Source organism: Danio rerio, chromosome 3 (assembly GCF_049306965.1).
Source record: "Danio rerio strain Tuebingen ecotype United States chromosome 3, GRCz12tu, whole genome shotgun sequence".
NCBI classification, from domain to species: Eukaryota; Metazoa; Chordata; class Actinopteri; order Cypriniformes; family Danionidae; genus Danio; species Danio rerio.
The window spans coordinates 14,373,937-14,396,859 of record NC_133178.1 but is presented as its reverse complement, the minus strand read 5'-3'; the positions used below and the strand labels follow the sequence as shown (position 1 = coordinate 14,396,859).

The 22,923-nt window shown below is 36.1% G+C and overlaps 2 protein-coding genes and 1 long non-coding RNA gene across 4 annotated transcripts in view; 2 read left to right on the top strand and 1 right to left on the bottom strand.

The window, feature by feature from the left end:
• phb (prohibitin) overlaps window positions 1–2,279 on the bottom strand; it is a 17,409-nt gene extending 15,130 nt beyond the window's left edge. Inside the window, exon 1 of the mRNA XM_073936121.1 lies at window positions 2,079–2,279. The gene's annotated coding sequence lies outside the window, so the exon portion shown is untranslated. The remainder of the gene's footprint in view (window positions 1–2,078) is intronic.
• The window catches only part of mvp (major vault protein), a 26,273-nt gene extending 3,425 nt beyond the window's left edge, over window positions 1–22,848 (top strand). Inside the window, 15 exon segments of one of the 2 annotated variants that reach the window (NM_201325.2) lie at window positions 2,102–2,297; window positions 5,102–5,225; window positions 7,953–8,084; window positions 8,346–8,440; window positions 10,721–10,957; window positions 11,524–11,649; window positions 13,573–13,767; window positions 15,181–15,416; window positions 15,666–15,863; window positions 15,968–16,112; window positions 16,582–16,793; window positions 18,286–18,402; window positions 18,486–18,612; window positions 20,113–20,301; window positions 22,359–22,848. In NM_201325.2, coding sequence (NP_958482.1) covers window positions 2,102–2,297; window positions 5,102–5,225; window positions 7,953–8,084; window positions 8,346–8,440; window positions 10,721–10,957; window positions 11,524–11,649; window positions 13,573–13,767; window positions 15,181–15,416; window positions 15,666–15,863; window positions 15,968–16,112; window positions 16,582–16,793; window positions 18,286–18,402; window positions 18,486–18,612; window positions 20,113–20,301; window positions 22,359–22,484 — 2,455 coding nt within the window. In that variant the 3' untranslated portion in view covers window positions 22,485–22,848. 2 annotated transcript variants of the gene reach the window in all.
• Window positions 1–22,923, top strand: part of LOC137490042 (uncharacterized) — an 846,477-nt gene that overhangs the window by 243,031 nt on the left and 580,523 nt on the right. The window lies entirely within an intron of this gene.

The following is a 22,923-nucleotide window of genomic DNA, read 5'->3' as shown; positions in this document are numbered from 1 at the left end:
TTCATATATTTACTTTTAGTATCTGAGACTGATGCAGATTTTTCCGTTTGTTGTTTTTTCTTAACAAAAAATCTTCCCTAAAAAGGCAAGAGATCAACACTTTATAGTGTGGAGCTGAGAAAAATGCCTTTTTTTTCAACATTTATAGTTGTCCGTCCAAATTATTTACAGGTAGGAGGCTGGAATTTGAAATTTATAATGATCCACATGATAAAGGAGGTCCCAAATATCCCAAAAATATCAATTAGATGTATTCAACAGGTGGCACGGTGGCTCAGTGCTTACCACTGTCACCTCACATCAAGGAGCACACCGGTTCGAGTCTTGGCTGGACCAGTTGGTACTTCTTTGTAGAGTTTGCATGTTCTCCCCGTGTTGGTGTGGGTTTCTTCTGGGTGCTCTGGATTTCCCCACAGTCCAAAGACATTTGCTGTAGGTGAATTGGGTAAAACAAAATATTGGCCTTGGCGTGTAAAAGTGTGTGTGAGAATGTGAGATTACATGGGTGTTTCCCAGTACTGGGTTGCAGCTGGCAGGGCATCCGCTGCATAAAACATATGTCGGAATAGTTGGTGGTTTATTCCACTGTGGTGACCCCTGATAAATAAGGGACTAAGTCAAAGGAAAATTGTTGAATATTTTCAACCATAAAAAATGTAAAACTGATTAAAGATATATTTATTATATCAAAACCACATTAAAGAGTAATATTATGAGACAGTATTACAATTTAAATTCACCGTTTTGTAGTTTAATTCACTTAAAAATATAGTTTATATGTGGTGTTAATTTGAATTCATTTCAGAAATCATTCTAACATGCTACTTTAACCAAAGATCAATGGTCAAAAAACGTTTTCGCTTACTTTCTAAAACAGTTAAATATTTTGTCGAGAAAAATGATTTTACTCAGGATTATTTGAAGAATAGACTGCTAAAAGCCATTTACAGAATTGATTTAAAACTTCAGTCTTGTAATATACACTGGGCAATAATGGGAAAACAATAAATGAAAATATGCAATCTTGTTCTTGAGTATTGAAATTAATGACATTTCTTGCAATTTAAAATTTTTCCTGGAGAAATGTTATTTTATTAACTATTTTTAAAAATCATTTACTTGTGTAATGATCAAATTAAAATAAAGAGATAATATCTATTTTTATGATCTATTTAAATCTAATTGACAAAAAAAAAATCAAAGTGCAATTAGATTTTAAACACTATATGAACGAGTGAAAAGCAGATATTCTGACTATTTATTGTAATTTTCCCCTCTTATCTCGACACCATTAGTATTTATCTTCAGCTCTCTGTTCTAAGGCTCTAGGTTTACATTCGGTCTCAAACTAGACTAGCCAATAGCACAATAGCATATATATAAATACAAATATACTTAGGCCTCGTCTGCTTGGTCAAATTTGGATAACCTATACATGTAACGCATAAATGCTTGGCACATAAAATAAATGTAACAAATCTCCACTCAGAGATACAGATATTGCAAATATATATTATCGCAATAACAGTAATGTATCAATCCATTTTGGGACTTCTGATTAGTTTCATTCAAACAACAACAACTATAAACCCATCTCTTCCGCTATAGCACTTGGGCACATACTAATGAATAATTAAATAAATAAACAAATAAATAAAATAAATTCCACCTCCTTACTACAGCTCTGATTGTTCTGAGCACTAAACAGTTTCTTTGTATAAATAGCAGTTCTTGTGTATATTGCTTCTTCATGTTGAATCACTTAATGCCTCTTTATTTGTAAGTCACTTAGGGCAAATTACAAAATGTAAATGCACTGTAAAAATCACAATGCAGTCGATTTGTGTTGGAACCACATGAAGGAATTAAGTTTACTTATGTTTGATCCACTTAAATGTGTAAAAAATAATAAAAAAAATTAAGTTTTCCCCCGTAAAACTCAAGAACTGTGTTTCAGCTCAATTTAAACAAGTAGTTTGAGGAAACAGTAGATGTTTTTTAAGTGTGTATATTGTATAGCACTAGTATTCACATCAAAAAAACAAATGTGCTGATCTTAATGTATTGTGTTTGCTCACTTGTATCACTCATTTTCTCCCAGAGTTCTGTTTGCCCCTGTCCGGATGATGATGGTGCCACCCAGGCACTACTGTGTTGTGCTCAACCCTGCGGTTCGTGATGATGAGGGCCAGGTTCAGTTTGATGGGTCAGGTCAGGTCAAGCTCAGACACGCAGACCTGGAGATCCGCCTGGCCCAGGACCCGTTCCCTCTCTACCCTGGAGAAGAGATTCAGAAGGTATGATGTTAGTGTGTCTGTTTGAGAAACATGTTTGCAGCGCAGCTTTGTGGCTGAAGAGCTCAGACTTGCGGGCAATTTCAACAGGTTGTGGTTTCAGTCAGGAGTTTTTAGAATTTTCCATTTTAAGTAGATCACATGAAGCAGGTAATGCTCTCTTCTGTCTTTAACTCCGAAAGGTACACATAATATCAAAACAAAATGATTTTGTTTGCACATTGCTAGTTTTGCTGTGTTTATCTGTGCGTGTCACAAAAAAAAGTTTGCTCTTGTAAGCTAAAATTGAAATATGAAAATGCACTTGCTGTTTGTTTTCAGATTGCCTCTGTCTGAGGTAGTGGACGTGGCTAATATACTAAACCACAGCCCTCCAACTGTCAGTTTAGACAACAAATAGAAATGTTGAGGAGGATGTGTCTTTTAGCTCGCAGTAGAAAAAACAAGCCACGCCCACTGTTTTCATCATAAACAATATATTATATTTGCCGACTGATTTTGGATGGACGTTACTATCATTACTCTTTGAATTTGTACATCAGAGTCTTACAGTATGTGCTGTTTACACCAGTGTGTATTTGTTTGAACATGGCGTTTTAGAATGGAAATGCTTCTGAAAATGTTTTTTTTCTTTTCTTTTGCGATTCAGAAAAATCATCTCCGTCCACACTATACATACTAGTGAAATGACATTAGTGTAAATATCAGCTTTAAAGCAGGTTCAGGCCATTACTTTGCTTTAGTAAAATTCAGAAAATTTGGTAAAAACCTCTGTTAGGCTGCATGAGAAGTGAACGAGATAACATTTATTGCACAATACATATTTGAAACCTTCATTTCACAGTGTAAACAGAAATCAATCATCTGAAAACAATATTAACTTAAATATTCACATTAAATAAAAAAATTATATTAACTTTAATTCAAGTTTTTATGTTTGTTGACTGATTTTTGCTAGTCATTACTATAATAAATCTGTAAGTTTTGCGACAAAATTACACATTAGAGGCTCATGTGCGCATTTACACCAGTGTGTATTTGTTTAAAAAAGGTGTTTTAGAATGAAAACGCTCCTACAGACTCGTGTTTTTTATTTATTTATTTTTTTTTCTCAGAAAAATCATCTAAATTGAATGTTGTGACTATTCGCACATACTGGTCATATGCACTTTTTGTCGGCATCTGTATTAGTAATCTAATTGTTGTGTAATGGTCATAAGAATCAGGGAACGTTATGTATATAGTAGTGCAGAAGACCAGTAAAAGAGTGATTGTGGATGGCCATGCCTCTATTTTCAAAAGTCTGCATTTTACTCCATCTACACTGAAACAAAGCATTTTTAAACTAAATAGGGTCTTCAGCATTTTTAAAATGCTCTATTTTGGCAGGTCAAAGGTGTGGAAGTAGTGTGGATTCCAGACGTAAACATAAAAAATGTACACATTTTAAGACGTAATTACTTTAGTGTAAACAACACCTTTAATGTTGGTTCAGGCCCTTAATTTGATTCCGTAAACTCCTGAAAAATTGGTAGGATTGTAGGATAGTTCCCACATCCGGAATTTTGTGTCTTTGTTAGAGGGTAGATTCAATAAAACACAAAAAAAAAAACACCAAACTGCCTGTATAACTTTTGAATTTGATGTCTACTTTATGAATATTGTGAAAAGTATGATAAAATAATGGCATTCATATCTCTCAAACCATAAATGTTTAGAGGAGATGCCCTGATATGGTCACCAATGGAGTCTAGTGAGCACCTGATGGTAATTTTTGGTACTGCACCCACACAACCTCTGACTTTTTTTTGAGATATAAATTTAAAATATGGAATATTATAGTTCACATGAATCCAAAATCAAGCAAAAAGTGCTTCAGGGGCAATTAGTGTGTCGTTGGTAAGGGATTTATAAAGATAAACAAGTCCAAGGCACTCAATAAGTGAAAACATTACAAAGCCTTTATCAACATGTTTACAAAATTAAACCTAGGCATTTCGTAGGCAAGCTTTGCTCAAATGTGTAGGTGTGGTGAACAAAAACTAGTGTTTTTCGAGTGCCTTGGACTTATGATTTTGTCGTTTACAATAGTTCACATATTTGACTTGGGTCGAGGCAGTGGTGCAGTAGGTAGTACTGTCGCCACACAGCAAGAAGGTCGCTGGTTCGAACCTCGGCTCAGTTGGCATTCTGTGTGGAGTTTGCATGTTCTCCCTGCCTTCGCATGGGTTTTCTCCGGGTGCTCCGGTTTCCCCAACAGTCCAAAGACATGCGGTACAGGTGAATTGGGTGGACTAAATTGTCCATAGTGTATGAGTGTATATGTGTAAATGTGTGTGTGGATGTTTCCCAGAGATGGGTTGCGGCTGGAAGGGCATCCGCTGCGTAAAAACTTGCTGGATAAGTTGGCGGTTCATTCCGCTGTGGCGACCCCAGATTAATAAAGGGACTAAGCAGACAAGAAAACGAATGAATGAATGAACATATTTGACTTTAATTTTGTAGCAATTCTAAAGTAATTTCTAAGTTTGATAATTTTTTTTTTTTACATATTTTCTATTTAAACTTTTTGGATTTTTACACTATAAATATTGTAAATCTTACAAGTGTCTTCTATAAAATGAGACCAATCTTAGATCTGTGCACCAAAGCATTCATGATTTACAGCAATTTAAAATGGATGTCATTTCATGTCTGGACTCATAAAGTGCGACAGACAGTTATTATCTTCATTTTTTGGCGTAGTTGTATAATTATTACCTACATTTTCTTATTGTTATATATTGTGTCTTTCTGTGTCCTGACAGGATGTGACGCCGCTGCAGATTGTGTATCCTGACACAGCGCTGCGTCTGCAGGCCCTGCTGGACTTTGAGGAGGAGGGAGGAGAGAAGAGAGTTGCTGGGGACGAGTGGCTGTTTGAGGGACCAGGTGACACTAACTAGCTTTAGCTTTAACCTGGACTAATGTACCTGCTCAAAGCAAACAACAGTTTAAAATGACGAAGTATTAGGGGGAAATTAAATGTCATAAAGTTGTACCTCATGATACATTGCAACAGTACAATGAAAACCCCTGTGTGTGTCTGTTTGTGTGGTGGACATGAAAGAGGAAGTTTTTTTTATTATGCTTGGAAGTCATTCAGAACGGGCAGTGAGAAATAAAATATATTGCGGGATTTAATGGTGTTAAACAGGAACTAGAAAAATAGCCGTTACATGATAGAATTAAGCAATTTATGATTGATAGACTAATACGGAAGATGAAAAGAAAAAGTTTTTACATGTAGAAAGATGAGGTATATTTTGGAATACAATATATAAATTAAATAATTGGAGTTATTCAATTATGAATCGATGAAAACACAAAATGAGTACACTGAAAAAAGCAATTAGTTGACTTTACCTAAAAAACCTGAGTAAACCCTTTGTTTTAAAATTAAGTAGTTGACCATACTTTAAAAAAAAAGTGAGTAGACCTGTTAAAATTATAAGTAAACTTGTTCTTAAAATTCTTACAATTATTGTGTAAATTAACTACATTCACCCGCCACTTTATTAGGTACACCTGTCCATCTGCTTGTTAACAAAAATTTATAATCAGCCAATCAGATGGCAGCAAGTCAATGCATTTAAGCATGTAGACATGGTAAAGACGACCTGCTGCAGTTCAACCTGAGCATCAGAATGAGGAAGAAAGGTGATGTAAGTGATTTTGAGCGTGGCATGGTTGTTGGTGTCAGACGGGCTGGTTTGAGTATTTTAGAAACTGCTGATCTACTGGGATTTTCACACACAATCATTTCTAGGGTTTACAGAGGATGGTCCGAAAAAGCGAAAATATCCAGTGAGCGGCAGTTTTGTGGGCGCAAATGCCTTGTTAATGCCAGAGGTCAGAGGAGAATGGCCAGACTGGTTCCAGCTAATAAAAAGGCAACAGTAACACAAAATAAGCACTTGTTACAACTGAGCATGTCTGAACGCACAACACGTCCAACCTTAAGGCAGATGGGCTACAGCAGCAGAAGATCACACCGGGTGACACTGCTGTCAGCTAAAAACAGGAAACTGAGGCTACAATTCACACAGGCTCACCAAAATTGGACAATAGAAGATTGTAAAAATGTTGCCTGGTCTGAGTCTTGATTTCTGCTGCGACATGGTAGGTTCAGAATTTGACATCAACAACATGAAAGCATGAATCCATTCTGCTTTGTATCAACGGTTCAGACTGGTGGTGGTGTAATGGTGTGGGGGATGTTTTTTTTGCCACACTTTGGACCAATTTTTACCAATTGAGCCTCAACGCCACAGAATACCTACGTATTGTTGCTGGATAACGCGCCATGTCATAAAGCCCCTATCATCTCAGACTGGTTTCTTAAGCATGACAATGAGTTCACTGTACTCATGGCCTCCACAATCACCAGACCTCAATCCAATTGAGCACCTTTGGAATGTGGTGGAATGGGAGATTCGCATCATGGATGTGCAGCGGACAAATCTGCAGCAACTTGCATGATGCTATCATGTCAATATGGAGCAAAATCTCTGAGGGATATTTCCACTACCTTGTTGAATCTATGCCATCAAGGATTAAGGCAAAATTGGGTCCAACCCGGTACTAGTAAGGTGTACCTAATAAAGTGGCTGGTGAGTGTATGTGCGTAACTGTAAAACTGGGTTTACTCACTTTTTAAGTTAAATAACATCGCTTTTTTTGAAGTTAGTATCCGGTGTTCTACCTTGTCAGATTGTCCAACCTCCTATTCAAAAAGTAGGTAGCACATTTTGATGACACAATATGCTACCCATCAGATTTTGCCACCAGTGTCAATTTTAATGTGGAGTGGTGTGGACTGAAGCTGTAATATTGCTCTAACCTACCTAATCCCTGACCCCAACCTCAGAACCATTCAAATACAGTGTTGGTAGATCAATCTGATGTGTAGGATACAATGACAGGACACGGGTCTAATCTATGTGCATTGTAAAAATGCTCTATAAATAAACATAACTTATCATAAATAAACATAAATCATTCTAATATCTTGATTTGGTGATTAAAATTTGTATTATTATCACTCTCAAAAAGAGTTAAATATTGTTGTAAGAAGCATTCCTCGAATAGATACTCAAAAACAGTTTTGCTTCCCTGAGAAATAGAAAGATGCAATTAGTGAAATGGATCCATCATTAATACAATAATAATAATAATAATAATAATAATAATAATTCCTTACATTTATATAGCGCTTTTCTGGGCACTCAAAGCGCTTTACATAGTGGGGGGGATCTCCTCATCCACCACCAGTGTGCAGCATCCACCTGGATGACGCGACGGCAGCCATTTTGCGCCAGACCGCACACCACACACCAGCTGATTGGTGGAGAGGAGACAGTGATGCAGCCAATTTAATATGGGGATGTTTAGGTGGCCATGATGGATGAAGGCCAGTGGGCAGATTTGGCCAGGATGCCGGGGTTAAACCCCTACTCTTTTCGAAGGACATCCTGGGATTTTTAACGACTACAGAGAGTCGGGACCTCGGTTTAACGTCTCATCCGAAAGACGGGCCTCTGATAATACTGATAATAATAATACTGATAATAAGATGATATGGTATGTCTAACCTGACCTGTGTTTTAAATCCGGCAGGGACCTACATTCCCAGGAAGGAGGTGACCGTACTGGAAGTCATAAAGGCCACGGTGATCAGAGAGAATCAGGCCATTCGCCTCCGCGCACGTAAAGAGGGCCTGGACCGCAGTGGAGTGCAAAGAGTTACTGGTGCGTTAGACACAATAACAGACATGTGCACACACCTAAAGAGATAAAACATTCCAGAATAAAAACTGTTTACGTTCCGTCATGTTCATCCAAACCTGAATGACATTCTGTGGAACACAGACATGTATAATATAAACATATATTTTATAAAAAGGTCATTTTGGACCAAACAAGGGTTCATTGTTTGGGTAAACGGCTGACAGTTCATAATTTGCATGCATATTCAAATTCACGATGGCTGAAATGGTCTGCTTGTCTCAGGTGAGGAATGGCAGGTCAGTAAGGTTGGAGCGTATCTGCCTGGAGCTCATGAAGAGGTCGTGGATATTGTCAGCGCTTTCATCCTTACAGACAAGGTACAACCCCTGATGCTTTCCCACAGTTTTCTCCCTTATTTCTTGTCCTTCAGTACCCTCTATTAATATTATAAAACACTCAGTAAATCAGAGTAAAGGCGGCTGTTGAAAAATTATTATTTGTTGTTTTTACTTTTTTAATGAGAGTCTTTTTCTTCTTGAAACCCCTTTAAAAAAATTAGTACTTGGAGATTTTTGGGCCTTTCAATTCAAACCATCCTCATAACAGACAGACACACATCTTCTTAAAGGTTGATTCATAATGCCTACAGACTGCAGTTTCTTCTGTATGAACTGGAAGTTGCTGGCCACTTTATTAGGTACACCGTACAGGTACCAGGTTTGACCCACTTTTGCCTTCAGAACTGCCTTAATCCTTTGTGGCATAAATTCAACAAGGTACTGGAAATATCCCTCAGATATTTTGGTCCCCATTGACATGATAGCATCACACAGCTGCTGCAGATGTCGGCTGCACATCCGTAATGCTAATCTCCCTCGTTCCACCACATCTCAAAGGTGCTCAATTGCATTGAGTTCTGGTGACTGTGGAGGCCATTTGAGTACAGTGAACTCATTGTCATGTTCAAGAAACCAGTCTGAGAAGATTCACGCTTTATGAATCTGTGTGTGTTATCTGTGTGTGAAAATGGTGGAAGTAGCCATCAGAAGATGGGTAGGCTGTGGTCATAAATGGATGGACATGGTCAGCAACAATACTCTGGTAGGCTGTGGCATTGACACGATGCTCAATTGGTACTAATGGGCCCAAAGTGTGCCAAGAAAATACCCCCCACACCATTACACCACCACCAGCCTGAACCGTTGATTCAAATCAGGATGTATTTATGCTTTCATATTGTTGATGCCACATTCTGACCCTACCAACCGAATGTTGCAGTAGAACTCATCAGACCAGGCAACGTTTTTTTCTAATCTTCTATTGTCCAGTTTGTAGCCTCGGTTTTCTGTTCTTAGCTGACAGCAGTGGCATCTGGTGTGGTCTTCTGCTGCTGTAGGCCATCCGCCTCAAGTTGGGATGTGTTGTGCGTTCAGAGATGCTCTTCTGCATATACCTAGGCTGTAACGAGTTATTTGTTGCATTTCTATCAGCTGGAACCAGTCTGGCCAGTCTCCTCTGACCTCTGGCATCAACAAGGCATTTGCGCTCACAAAACTGCCGCATTCTCTATAAACCCTAGAGATGGTTGTGCGTGAAAATCCCAGTAGATCAGCTGTTTCTGAAATACTCAGACCAGCCTGTTTGGCACCAACAACCATGCCACGTTCACTGAAATCACCTTTCTTCCTCATTCTGATGCTTGGTTTGAACTGCAGCAGATCGTCTTGACCATGTCTATATAACTACATGCATTGAGTTGCTGCTATGTGATTTGCTGATTAGAAAATTGTGTTAATGAGCAGTTGGACAGGTGTACCTAATAAAGTGGCCAGTAAGTGTATATCAAAACTTTGTTGTGTTTGCAATTGTTTGTTTATATATGCCAATGTTTTTTTTTTTTTTTTTTTTTTTTTTAATAATTTTTTTTTCGGGGTTTTCACCTTTATTTTTGATAGGACAGTATAGATAATTGACAGGAAAGCATGGGGAGCAGAGAGAGGGGAAGGATCGGCATAGGACCGCGAGGCGGAATCGAACCTGGGTCACCGCGAGCACCGGAGTGCATGTGTCGACGCCCTAACCATTACACCACTAGCGCCGACAATATATGGCAATGTTTTGAGCAAAAGTTCCAAAGATTAATGAATGAAGACATTTTTACACCCTTCTTAGCTCATATTTTCCAAAGGTGCCAATGTTAGACGTATAACAATGTTTTTCTTTATTGGTTTCTTAAAGAGACAGTTCACCCAATGATGAACAGTCACAATTCACCATCTACTTGTTTCAAACCCGTCTGACTTTCTTTCTTCTGTTGAACACAAAATAAGACATTATGAAGAAAGCTGAACACCTGTAACCAAGGACTTCTTACTATATAAGTAAATGGTTACAGGTTTCCAGCTTTAATCAAAATATCTTATAATGTGTTCAACAGAAAAATCAAACTCTTAAAAGTTTAAAACTACTCGAGGGTGAGTTTCATTTTTGTGTGAACTATCGCTTTAAGTAGACAAGTACTGAGAGACTGAAGGTTAATTAGTCCAACAGGAAGGTTAATGTATAGCATGTAGTTAATTAAGTAAGAATGACCTTTGCTAATGGAGAGAGCACAATCTTGATCATCATCATTGCCTGCTTGTTGTGTCCTCCTGTAGAAAGCCCTTCACGTGCGAGCCATCCGTCCGTTCAGAGATGCTGGTGGTCGGGATCGGCGCACAGGAGAAGAGTGGCTTGTGACGGTGGCCGACAGAGAGGCTCACATTCCCTCAGTTGCAGAGGAGGTGGTCGGGGTGGTGGATGTGACCACTCTGAACAGCAGACAGTACTGCGTGATCATGGACCCCGTCGGGGCCGATGGCAAACCACAACTCGGACAAAAGAGAGTGGTGAAGGTGAGACGTGTTCAACATTAATTTAATGTTCTTAGTTATGTGAACTGCATTTGTACTAATTTGTAGTTTACTATATAATTAAAGCCGAAGGTTCACCCAAAAATTAACATTCTCACCATTTACTCATACACAACTTGTTCTAAGCTTATGCATTTCTTCTGAATTACCTCTGTTGAGCACAAAACAAGATACTCTGAAGAATGCTGTAAAGCATTTGGTGCGGGTCAGGATATATTTAGGGTTAGATTTGGGGTTTGTTGCATATAATTATGCATAATTTAGAAGTACAGAATAGTAAGTACACAGAACATATGTAACAAGGACACTATTAAATAAGTGTACCTAAAGTATTAGGTGTTACCTAAAATACCAACAGAATGTATGTATCTGAATGTGATTATTCCCAGTACTGTGTGGCGGCTGGAATAGTTGGTTGTTCATTCTGTTGTGGCAACCTCTGAAATAGATACTATCCCAAAGGAAAATGAATGAATGAATGTATGTGATTGCTGCAGGTATAGCATATACTGATAAAAACCTCTTCTCTGTGTCTCCTCATCTAATAGGGTGAGCGTTCATTCTTCCTCATGCCCGGTGAGCATCTGGAGAACGGCATTCAGGATGTGTATGTGCTGTCGGAGGAGGAAGGGCTTGTGCTGCGCGCCGTCGAGGCCTTCATTGACACTCAGGGGGTACAGGACATGTTTGCTTCCTAATAAAATTACCTAAATCATCTATCCAGTACTTAAAGGGATAGTTCACCCAAAAAAAAAGACAATTCTGTCATCATTTACTCTCCCTTTACTTGTTCCAAATCAGAGTTATTGTTGCTCAGCATAAAAATAACAAAGTAAATATTTATAAAAATGTTGAAAACTGGTAACCATTACCTTCCATAGTATTTGATTTTTCCACTATGGAAGTCAATGGTTACCGGTTTTCAGCATTCTTCAAAATATCTTCTTTTGTGTTAATAAATAAATAAAAACTAATAATTATTAAGAGTAAAAACATTAAAAGCTTACTTAAAAGGTATTACGGGTCAGTAAATAGTGAGTACATTTCCATTTTTTGGTGAACTATGCCTTTAATGTCATTGCATGTGCAGGTTGTAGGCATCTGAACACCTGCTCCCTGTCATAGTAAAAAGAGCTGTGATTCATTCAAACACTATTTAAACAAGGGGCGAAAACGCAACACGTATAGGTTGAAAATGCAAGGGTGGAGACCAACCAAGTATTTGCAGATTTGGGAAACAATAGTAGACAAATAGAAAATGGGTGTATTGTGTTTACCTAAGCGTGTGCACAGATATTACCTGTTTCACAAGCCTTTGACCCTTATTCTGAATAGTTGATATGACCCCATGAGCATTCCCAAAATGTTTGTCTTCATGTTTACGTGATAAGAAAACGCCTACAACACAAGAAACATTTATCAGCCACTCATTCTTCAGGTTGTGTTTAGAGTGCTTCTCAAACTCATAATCCACCCTGTCATGATAAAATATGTGCACAGGTATACTTTTGTTTGTGAACTGTCATAAAATAAATAAATCTAAAAAAAAAAAAAAAAAAAAAAAAAAATATATATATATATATATATATATATATATATATATATATATATATATATATATATATATATATATATATATATATATATATATATATATATAGTTATAATAAATAACTATAAAATGTGCACAGGTAGAATTTTCTGGATCACTTAAAATGCGAGTGCCAGTTCTCACAGAACTAGGCTATTAGCTTAGCATAGATCATTGAATCCGATTAGACCATTAGCATAACTTTTTAAAAATAATAGAAAAAAATATTGACTCTCTAACATTTTGTATCTAGGATGAGACTCTTTTGTAGTTACATTGTGTATTAGGGCAAACAGAAGTTGCTATTTTCTAGGCTGATATGGCTATAGGAACTATACTGACATTCTGGCATAATAGTCAAGGTACTTCGCTGCCATACCATGGCTGCAGCAGGCACAATGTTATTAAATTGCGCCTGAAATAGTCCCCAGCTTGCTAGCTACCTAAAAGTGACGTGTAATAATATAGTGCCTGCTACAGCCATGAAACAGCAGCAAAGTACTTTGATTATTAGGATAAATTTGAGATTGTTTGTTTTTTTGAGTGAGATGCTAATGGTCTAATCCGATTCAATGATTTATGCTAAGCTAAGCTAAAAGTGCTCCTGCCAAACCTGGAGATCACCTAAAAGGAGTTAAAATGGTCAAACTTGAGTATTTAACTCTAGGGGAGTTGTAAAATGAGCCCATTTAAAAAAAAAAAGTGTTGAGTGTTCTTGTAACAATGGAGTGAAAGGGAATCACTCCTTTCATTAATTAATTCCCTTCTTCCCCCTTCCTTTTATGAATACTTAATTTTCATCTGCATTTCTATTGGACTATAATTTTATCTTTTGCATTCCCTTCATAATTTATTTTTATGCTCTTACACACACACCCAGACACAGTGTGATGGTATGCCAGTAGTGCTGCAGTGTCCGTCCCCACCCTACACTAATGTTTGCCATTGTTACTCCTCCCTGCTTCTTTCTTTCACCGCTCCTCCGCTCCCCTCACCGCATCAGCAGGACGAGGCAGAAGAAGAGGAACGGGAAAGTCGGGCTAAGAAAAGGGGAGTACAGCGCCGTCCAGGTGACCGATGGATGCTGCGCGGCCCAATCGAGTACGTACCACCTGCCACCGTGGAAGTGCTGCTTACAAGAACCGCCATCCCGCTGGATGAGAACGAGGGCATTTACGTTCGTGACATCAAAACCGGAAAGGTTTGATTTTCATTTTGTCTCATTTTAAAGGTATAGTTCATAATGAAAATTACATCAGCTTTTAATCTTCCAATAATATTTTTATTATTATCATGAACATTTCTATAAATGTTTGGATGTATAAATCATTATTATTATTATTAATAATAATAATAATAATATTTTAAATATCTAAACGTTTATAGAAATGTTATTAATAATAATAATAATAGTAGTAGTCGTATTATTATTAATAATTATGATGATGATTATGATAATAATAATAATAATAATAATAATAATAATACAATTTTAAATATCTAAACATTTATAGAAATGTTAATAATAGTAGTAGTCGTAGTCTCATTATTAATAATAATAATTATTATTATGATAATAATAATATTTTAAATATCTAAACATTTATAGAAATGTTAATAATAATAATAATAACATTAATAATAATAATAATAATAATAATAATAATAATAATAATAATAATAATAAGTGTTTTAAATGTAAACATGTATACAAATTAAAAATAGTAGTTGTAAAAATAATAAATATTAATATTAATAAATAGTATTATTATTATTTATTTTAATTTTTATTATTAACTAGTTATTAATAGGGCCAGACGGAATCTGCAGACATTTTTGGCTCTTTCCGTTGAGAATTTTGGTAAAAATCTGCGTATTTCTAGTAAAATATTTTGGGAGTATCATAACTAAAACCTTAATATGTGAAATAAAAAATTATATCTTTTTAACTTTTATTTAATGTTTAAAATGCAAATCCAATTAGATTCACTTTATTTGGTAAACAAAGCAAGTCTGTCATATATATATCTACTAAAAGACTTTACAAACTGCATTGTACATAAATCAGATGAACATTTTCACATTAGTCAAAAATATTACTGTAATTAATTTATAAACTAAATAAATATAAATTTACACACATTTACACAAGTAAATAAACAGAATTAATGATGGACTTAAAATCTGCAGAATTTTGCGCGCACAGATTTTGTGTGGGCCTAGTTATTAATAAAGGTATTATTATTATTATTGTTGTTGTTATTAATAATTTTTATACAAATACATAAATTATTTAAATTTTGGTGCTTAAATACCCCTTGTACCTATGAACTTACATTGTATACCTTTTATGTTTCATAGTAGAAAAAACCCCATATAGGATGTGAAACATGTAACGATAAAACTAAAGGCAGAAATGTTATATCTGATGTGAATGACTCTATCCATGTCAGTGAATGTTCGCTTATAGAATAACTAAAAGTTGAGGTTGATTCATTTAAAATAAATATTGAGACAACAAAATAAACTAAAGCTTAAAAGGCAAAACCAAACAAACAACAAAAGCAGAACAAATGTGCTTTGCATCTCAGCTAACTCTACGTCTGCTTCTCAGGTGCGTGCTGTGATTGGCCAGACCTACATGCTGACGCAGGATGAGGAATTGTGGGAGAAAGAGCTTCCGGCCAATGTAGAGTCTCTTCTGGCGCAGTCCCGTGATCCGCTGGCTGACCGCTCAGATCGAGGAAGGAGCTTTGGGCAGGCGGAGCGGGATAAAACCAGAGTGGTGTCTTATCGTATCCCACACAACGCCACCGTGCAGGTGTACGACTACCGAGAGAAGAAAGCCAGGTATTAACAACTTACTTACTGACTCCATGAGGCATGCCTACAGTATATATATTACACAAACTAAAGAAAGACGACCCCCGGCAGTCATTTTGTAATTTACATTTGTACCATTTGGTGTTCACTTTTGGCATTAGGTAGAGTGTTTGGACCTGTAACATGATGTCAGACATAACAAGCATATTATTAGTTCAAAAACTAAAACTGCAGCTCAGCTTTTATGTTGTAAATCACATTTTTAAATATTGTCAGGGTGATGTTTGGACCTGAAATGGTGATGCTGGGTCCTGACGAGCAGTTTACAGTGCTCTCCCTTTCTGGAGACAAACCCAAACGTCCCAATGTCATCAAAACCATCTGTCTGCTGCTCGGCCCAGACTTCTGCACTGACATCATCACCATTGAGACGGCTGATCATGCCCGCCTGCAGCTGCAGCTCTCATACAACTGGTAGGTTACGTGAACGTGATCTAAAGGTGTTTTAGAAATGTTTTAAAGGGTAAAATAGATTACCAAAACTACACGTTGACCTCTCCTTCTTGGCGTCCTTTCAGGCACTTTGATCTGAAGCAGCCGGCGGATGCGGCCCAGGCTGCGGCTCTGTTCTCAGTGCCAGACTTTGTGGGCGACGCATGCAAGGCCATCGCTTCCAGAATCAGAGGAGCAGTTGCTTCCGTGCAGTTTGATGACTTCCACAAGGTATGCGACACACCTGTCTGCATTTATTGCCTTGATTGCTTGTCCTCCCTATAGGTTTAGTGCCAAGGTCAACGACAGTTAAGTTTTACACAATGTTCAATGGGAAGAGCTCTTGGATTGACTTTCTTATAAGTGTACTAGAAACACATACTAACATTAAAGTAATCATTTGATAATAAATATAATTTCACATTATTGCTTTTTTACTGTTATTTTTTTACTTATTAAGTAGTTTTTAGTGTATTTAAAAAGTAGTATATTAGTAGTATATATTACTTCAAGCAAAAATGAAAATCCTGTTATTATTTACTCTCCTTCATGTTGTTTCAAATCCCTGAGACCTTCGTTCATCTACAAAGCACAAATGTAGATATTGTCACATTTTAATGAGATGTATTTAAGAATGAACAGATGATGATGAGAATGCGATCAGGCCCAGTTGTCTTATTGCTCTTTGTCTGCTCAAAAGAACTCCAACAGGATCATCTGTTCAGCTGTGTTTGGTTTCGATGAGAAGCTTGCGGTGCGGTCCAGTCTGCGCTTTGGTCAGAACGGGTTGGTCATCAGCAGTGTGGACATTCAATCTGTGGAGCCTGTGGACCAGCGCACCCGGGATGCCTTGCAGAAGAGTGTGCAGCTCGCCATTGAGATCACCACTAACTCTCAGGAGGCTGCCGCACGGTACAAACACACCACCTCAACTCAAGTTTTTTGTTCTATCAATTTTTTTCTGTCTGTTCTTAGAATTGATATTTTTACACTCAGACTCATTTTTACTTAAACTCATGTAGGTCTCAGTTTTTATTATAGATAAGTAGTTATTCTGTTAGGTCAGCAAACCATTCGTTTCCAATACAGAGTAGTTCTGTTGGAATTATGTGTGCTTGTGAAATTTTTATGTTCAACCAGAGTTCTGAAATTGTAACTAGACTGTTTCAGAGTACCCGAGTTAGATGTGGTTGATTTTCACTTACGATTTATGTATGTGTATTTTTTTGTTTTATAAAACGATTAGATTAGTCAAAAAAAATTTTGATTTACCTATATTTTTGCACTGAACTTTCTTTATAAATACTATTTTTGTAAAATGGGAGGCTATGCATAATTATTTTACAACCATTAAGTAGCACTAAAAACCTATACTTTGCAATATATAGACAATATATTTATACATGGTAATATGGTAAATAAGTGAAGGGAAATTCAAACATTCTGTGCAACTGCCAATAGGAGGTGAAACACGACAATAGTTTGTGATTTTAGGAGGTAAAGTCTGATGGGTATCTTCTGTTGACCAATTCTCAAGGTAAAGGTAAAAAATTCCTTTGCATTTTTAAAAATTGTTTGCATTCAGACAAAATGCAATGCCAAGATTAAAAAAGAGACTTTTTGTGACTCAGAAAACATGGTCTGTCACTGATGTTTTGGATGTCGGTACATCACAAGACTATACATGTAGTATTAATGCACAATATTTATGCTTAAAGTAAGTCGTTATGCCCCTCAGTGATTAAGGTTAACACTTCTGAAAACCATTCCATAAGCCAACTCAGCTCGGATTAGTCTGCTGGCCAACTTTTGATTGCTCTTTATGTATCTATCCTATTTCGAAATGCCCATTTCAGAGTGTTTGAATTGTTTGGGCAGGGGGAATCATGCAAATATAACTGTTTTCACATCTTTTTATTGATTAATAAAAAATATTTATTAATATATTATTTATTTTATTGATTAATTAAACAACAATTTCAAAAAGTTTTGAAAAATAAAGCAAATTGTCACCATTGCTATGCATCTGTTTTACACCATATTATTAATATGTGTGTATGCATAAGCAAATACAGAAAGATACAAGTTCACTCATATGTTCATTCATACATTGTACATATACATAAAATTAAGGACAATTGGCTTAAAAAAACAAATATGTTAACTTTGTGTAGCTCAATAGCAGGCAAAGAATTTGAAAATATATTACCTCCCTAAGGTCATTCAGAAACAACTTTTTCTTTTTGAGAGACAATATTGTCATTTATCGTGCACTTTTTTTTGGATTTTGTTACAAACTTCAAATAAGATATCTTCCAAAACCCATACAACCTGTTTTTTTAGGAAGACTCAAGCTTCTGTTATATGTTTTTGTCCGTTTTTACATTAATTTTCTTTCTTTCAGACACGAGGCAGAGCGTCTGGAGCAGGAGGCTCGGGGTCGCCTGGAGAGGCAGAAGATCACAGACCAGGCGGAGGCAGAGAAAGCAAGAAAGGAGCTGCTGGAGCTGGAGGCTCAGAGGTAAGCTGACCACAAAGATCAATGCTATGCTAACGTTTAACTTGTCCACGGTCAATAATAATTGATGTGTGTGTTCATTCTAGTGCTGCGGTGGAGAGTACAGGAGCAGCAAAAGCAGAGGCACAATCTAGAGCCGAAGCAGCTCGTATTCAAGGAGAAGCAGCCGTCGAAGAGGCCAAACTCAAAGCAGAGGCTCAGAAAATCGAGGCTGTACGTCATTTCTTATATTTTTACATTACAGGGTTCCCACTTTAATCTAAATATCAGATTGACTGTTCCATGACTTTCATTGACTAAAAAGCTGAAATCTAATGAATCAGTTTTTTTGGGGTTTGAATTTCATTTTGCATGAGTTAAATAGCGACTAACAACAATTTGAAAATGGACCCTTTTCACATTTGCGGGTTTCTCAGTATAGCGGAAGGTGTCATAGTTGGATAAAATTAGACACAGTGAAGAGGAGAGTAAAACAAATTATTTTTTACAATCCTATTTGTTAAAATAATAAAACAAAAACTCCACAATGGAGTTATCAACTTTCAGAAAAGGAAAAATAAAATTGTGTAAGACGGCAGCAAGACTAGAGAATAACATCAAATTTACCGTCCTCCCTATACATGCTGCATTAGAAACGCCTCGCATAAGCGATAATTCATTTTCTTGTAATTTGATGCAAAGAAGATATAATACATACATAAATACATATAAATACACATAGGTTTATATGTTTTTTTTTTTTGTTTAAATAGTTAAAAATTTAAAGGATTGAAGATACTAATGACCATTAAACATAACAGTCTTGTGAAAAGGGTACATTCACCTCATTTACCTAAAAAGAAATTGATGAATAAATCTCTAATATAGGATAGCTTAACTCAATAGTAGTTTTACAAACTTTATATTTAGCTTTTCTGTATTTTTTTCTCATCAGACTTTAACCCCCAGTCTTCTAAGAGTGGTTAATTTGAAGACACCGCTTTCAAAATCTATATTATTTATCTGATATGTTATTTATTAAACTTAAAAATTGCACATATTCATTGCACTACATTGCAGTGATTCATTCACTTGAACTGTATATACCCACTGTACATATACATTTGTAATTATGTTGATCTATCTGCACACTTCTGATTAATAATAGCAACCTGTACATATATTCATCTATTATAAATCTTTGTTCACAGTTAATACCACCTCTATATAATGTTCATAGAACATCCATCTGTAAATATGACCATAGTTATTCTATAACTGCACTTTATAACTTATTCCTGTATCCTGCACTTGCTGCTATTGTACTGCTGGTTAGACCTAAACTGCATTCTGTTGCCTTGTACTTGTGTAATGACAATAAAGAATCTAATCTAATGTAACATGTTAGCCTTAGTTTACAGGTATAGTCTGATGGCTGAAGTGGCTGCGAGTTGATGAGTATGAATGAACCAAAATGGAGCTAAAAATAGTCGTCAAAACAGCATGATATAAAAATACAGTATAGATAATTGACATTTTCATAAATAGAAACTACAATTTAAAGCAACAAGCAAAAATCCCCGATTTTCTATGAGCAAGACAAAAACAATTCCCTTTAATGTCTGGAATGAATTTCTTAAACTTCTGTGACATTCCATAAATTGCATGTCCTGTGGGAACCCTGATGTTATTATGTTGTTAGATTTTGACTTTTCTTCTCTGTGTGTGTGTCAGGACTCAGAGCTGGCGCGTCTGTGTAAGGCACGCGAGCAAGAGCTGAACTACAAGAAGCAGATAGACCATCTGGAGGTGGAGAAGCAGCAGAAGCTGGCAGACATCGAGAGTCAACGCTTCAAGCATTTGATGGATAACCTGGGCACTGAAACCCTGAAGGAAATGGCCAGAGCCGGGCCTGAACTACAGGTGAGTGTCTGCGATCACAAATGAATATCCTTCTATAGAGCCTTTACATCACAGAAGTTGACATACAAGCATTTTGGTATGGGTGTGAATGGATTCTGCTGCTTTCAATAGGTTAAATCTGTGTTTCTCAACCACGATCCATGAGGACCACCAACACTGCATGTTTTAGATGTCTGCTTTGTCACACCCATTACAGGTCTTTCATACTCTGGTAATGAGCGGATGATCTGAATCAGGTGTGTTTGGGTAAGGACAATGTGCAGAGCTGGTGGTCCTCCAGGAATGTGGTTGAGAAACACTGGGTTAAATGATCATCATTAGATTAAAAATGGTGTTCATACGGATCACTGTCTGCTCAGAACATTCAGTGTTAGTTCAGAACGCAGATCTCAGCAGACCTAAAATGTGCCTCGTCTCACTCACCCTTAGTCCCTAGTATCTAAGGCGATACAATGGTTTGTGATTGAGTGTAAATAAAAAGCGAAACAGCGGCACTCTAAGGAGCATTGTTGTCATGGCAACCCAAAGGACGCCAGTCAGTTCAACACAAAAACACCATGGCTACATGCATTAAAATGTTATATCAAGGCCTATATAAAGGACAAATCGAGTATATATATTAAGACTCGTAAGCTGGTAAATGATAAACATTAGCTGTACAACATTCAAGCAGATGAAGATGCACTATAGCCTCTCAAGAATAAATTTAAATAGGCTCTAAATCATGCAAACTGTTACTTTAATGTTTTACTCCTTAGTAATTTGTTTTTCGTTTCTTAATTAGTGCTACTTCAGAAATTATTTTTAAAACAGACTTTTTTTTTCAGATTTGATAAATTCATCAACACAACAAATAATATATAATAAACAAACAACCAAAACTGACTAAATTTGTAGCCTATAGCTTGCTAAATTTTGCACGCAGATGAAGCCAGAATATTAATGCAATGCGCTAAATTACATATTAAGCAGAATTTTAAACAATTTTTAAAAATAAAACGCATCCTCTTGTGTTTGAAATGCATATGTCTTGCATTGCAAACTTCTGCATAACATGTAATTTAGCAGATTGCATTAATATTGTGTTTGCCTTTATGCAAAATTAAACTATGTTTTTAACTAACTGTAGGCTACAAATATACAAGTCATTATAAATTGTGTTTTATTTATTTATTGTTATATATTATTTGTTCTGATGTTGTTGAATTTATCAAATGTGAAAAAAAAAGTACAAATTATTTCTGAAATAGCCTTAATTACGAAACGAAAAAGTTATTTAGGCTACAAATTTGGTCAGTATGTTTTATTTATTCTTTATATTTGTTATATCATTTTAAATAGCATTTGATTTTGTTACAACTGTTATTTTAGGAGGAATAGTTCCTACAGCTTTACTATAAATGTAAATGCATTTGTATTTGAAGAGATCAGATGCAAAAACCTCCAAATGCTGTCTCATTTTTGTCTCTCAAAATGAGAATTTTTCTTAACCTCCTCTGTTTGTTCAGTTATTTCACCTAAAAGGCAATGAAGGGAACTTATCCGTCACTATAAATGTAAAATTACTGAGCCAACACACAGGAGTTACAGAAAATAACAAATGGCTTTTAGAGGTTTTTGCATCTAAACTCTTAATTTATTTATTTTTGTGATTTCAAATATATATATATATATATATATATATATATATATATATATATATATATATATATATATATATATATATATATATTTATATATTTATTTTACACCACTTCAGGTTTGGTTTCTGTGCTGCTTTTGCCGTGTAAAGATAATTATAGACCATTTTGGGGGATGTAAACAATAACAATGCACATTTCCTGTTTTACATTTTTAATTTCCAGAGCTTCCGAGAATCCAAAAAAAGTCCAAATATTGATAAATAATCGTATGGCAGGTGTTTAAACATTAAGTTATGATTAAATTGCCTCTTGTTACAGTTTTGAAATAGTTTGACAACAAGCAGGACATTTTTAAGGGCCAATGACATAACCACATAGAAATGGCCTCTAAACATGTACCGTTTTGTCTTCCAGGTGAAGCTCCTGCAGTCTTTGGGTCTGAAGTCTACTCTTATTACAGACGGCTCCTCTCCCATTAATCTCTTCACCACTGCCAATGGCCTATTGGGCTCTCTGCAAGGCAAAGACAAAGATGAATAAATAAAAAGATAGGAGAGATGGAGGTTACGGGGCCTTATTCCACATGATATGCATAATAAAAACTGTCCTGCTATTATGGTTTTCACTGCTAATAGCTATTGCTATAAAGCCACTGAGGTGCAACATTAGTGTATAACATGAACTAACATTCAAACACTGTGATCACGTTTCTGTTTAGTAACACACGTTCATGAGCAATATCTTGTGTTAATGTATCATGTTTAAATGTGCCTTTAAAGCATTCAGTCGAACCCAAAGAGCTTTGTGTTTTATGCTGCTTTTTATAGCAATAAACCAATATTACGTGTCTAACAATGCCTTCTTGGGTATCAAATAAACCATCATAGAAGTCATTTCTCAAGTATTTCACATTGTTCATGCAACTGATTCTGCACTATTTTCCTTGATTTCCTCCATTATTATAAATTATAGTATACTG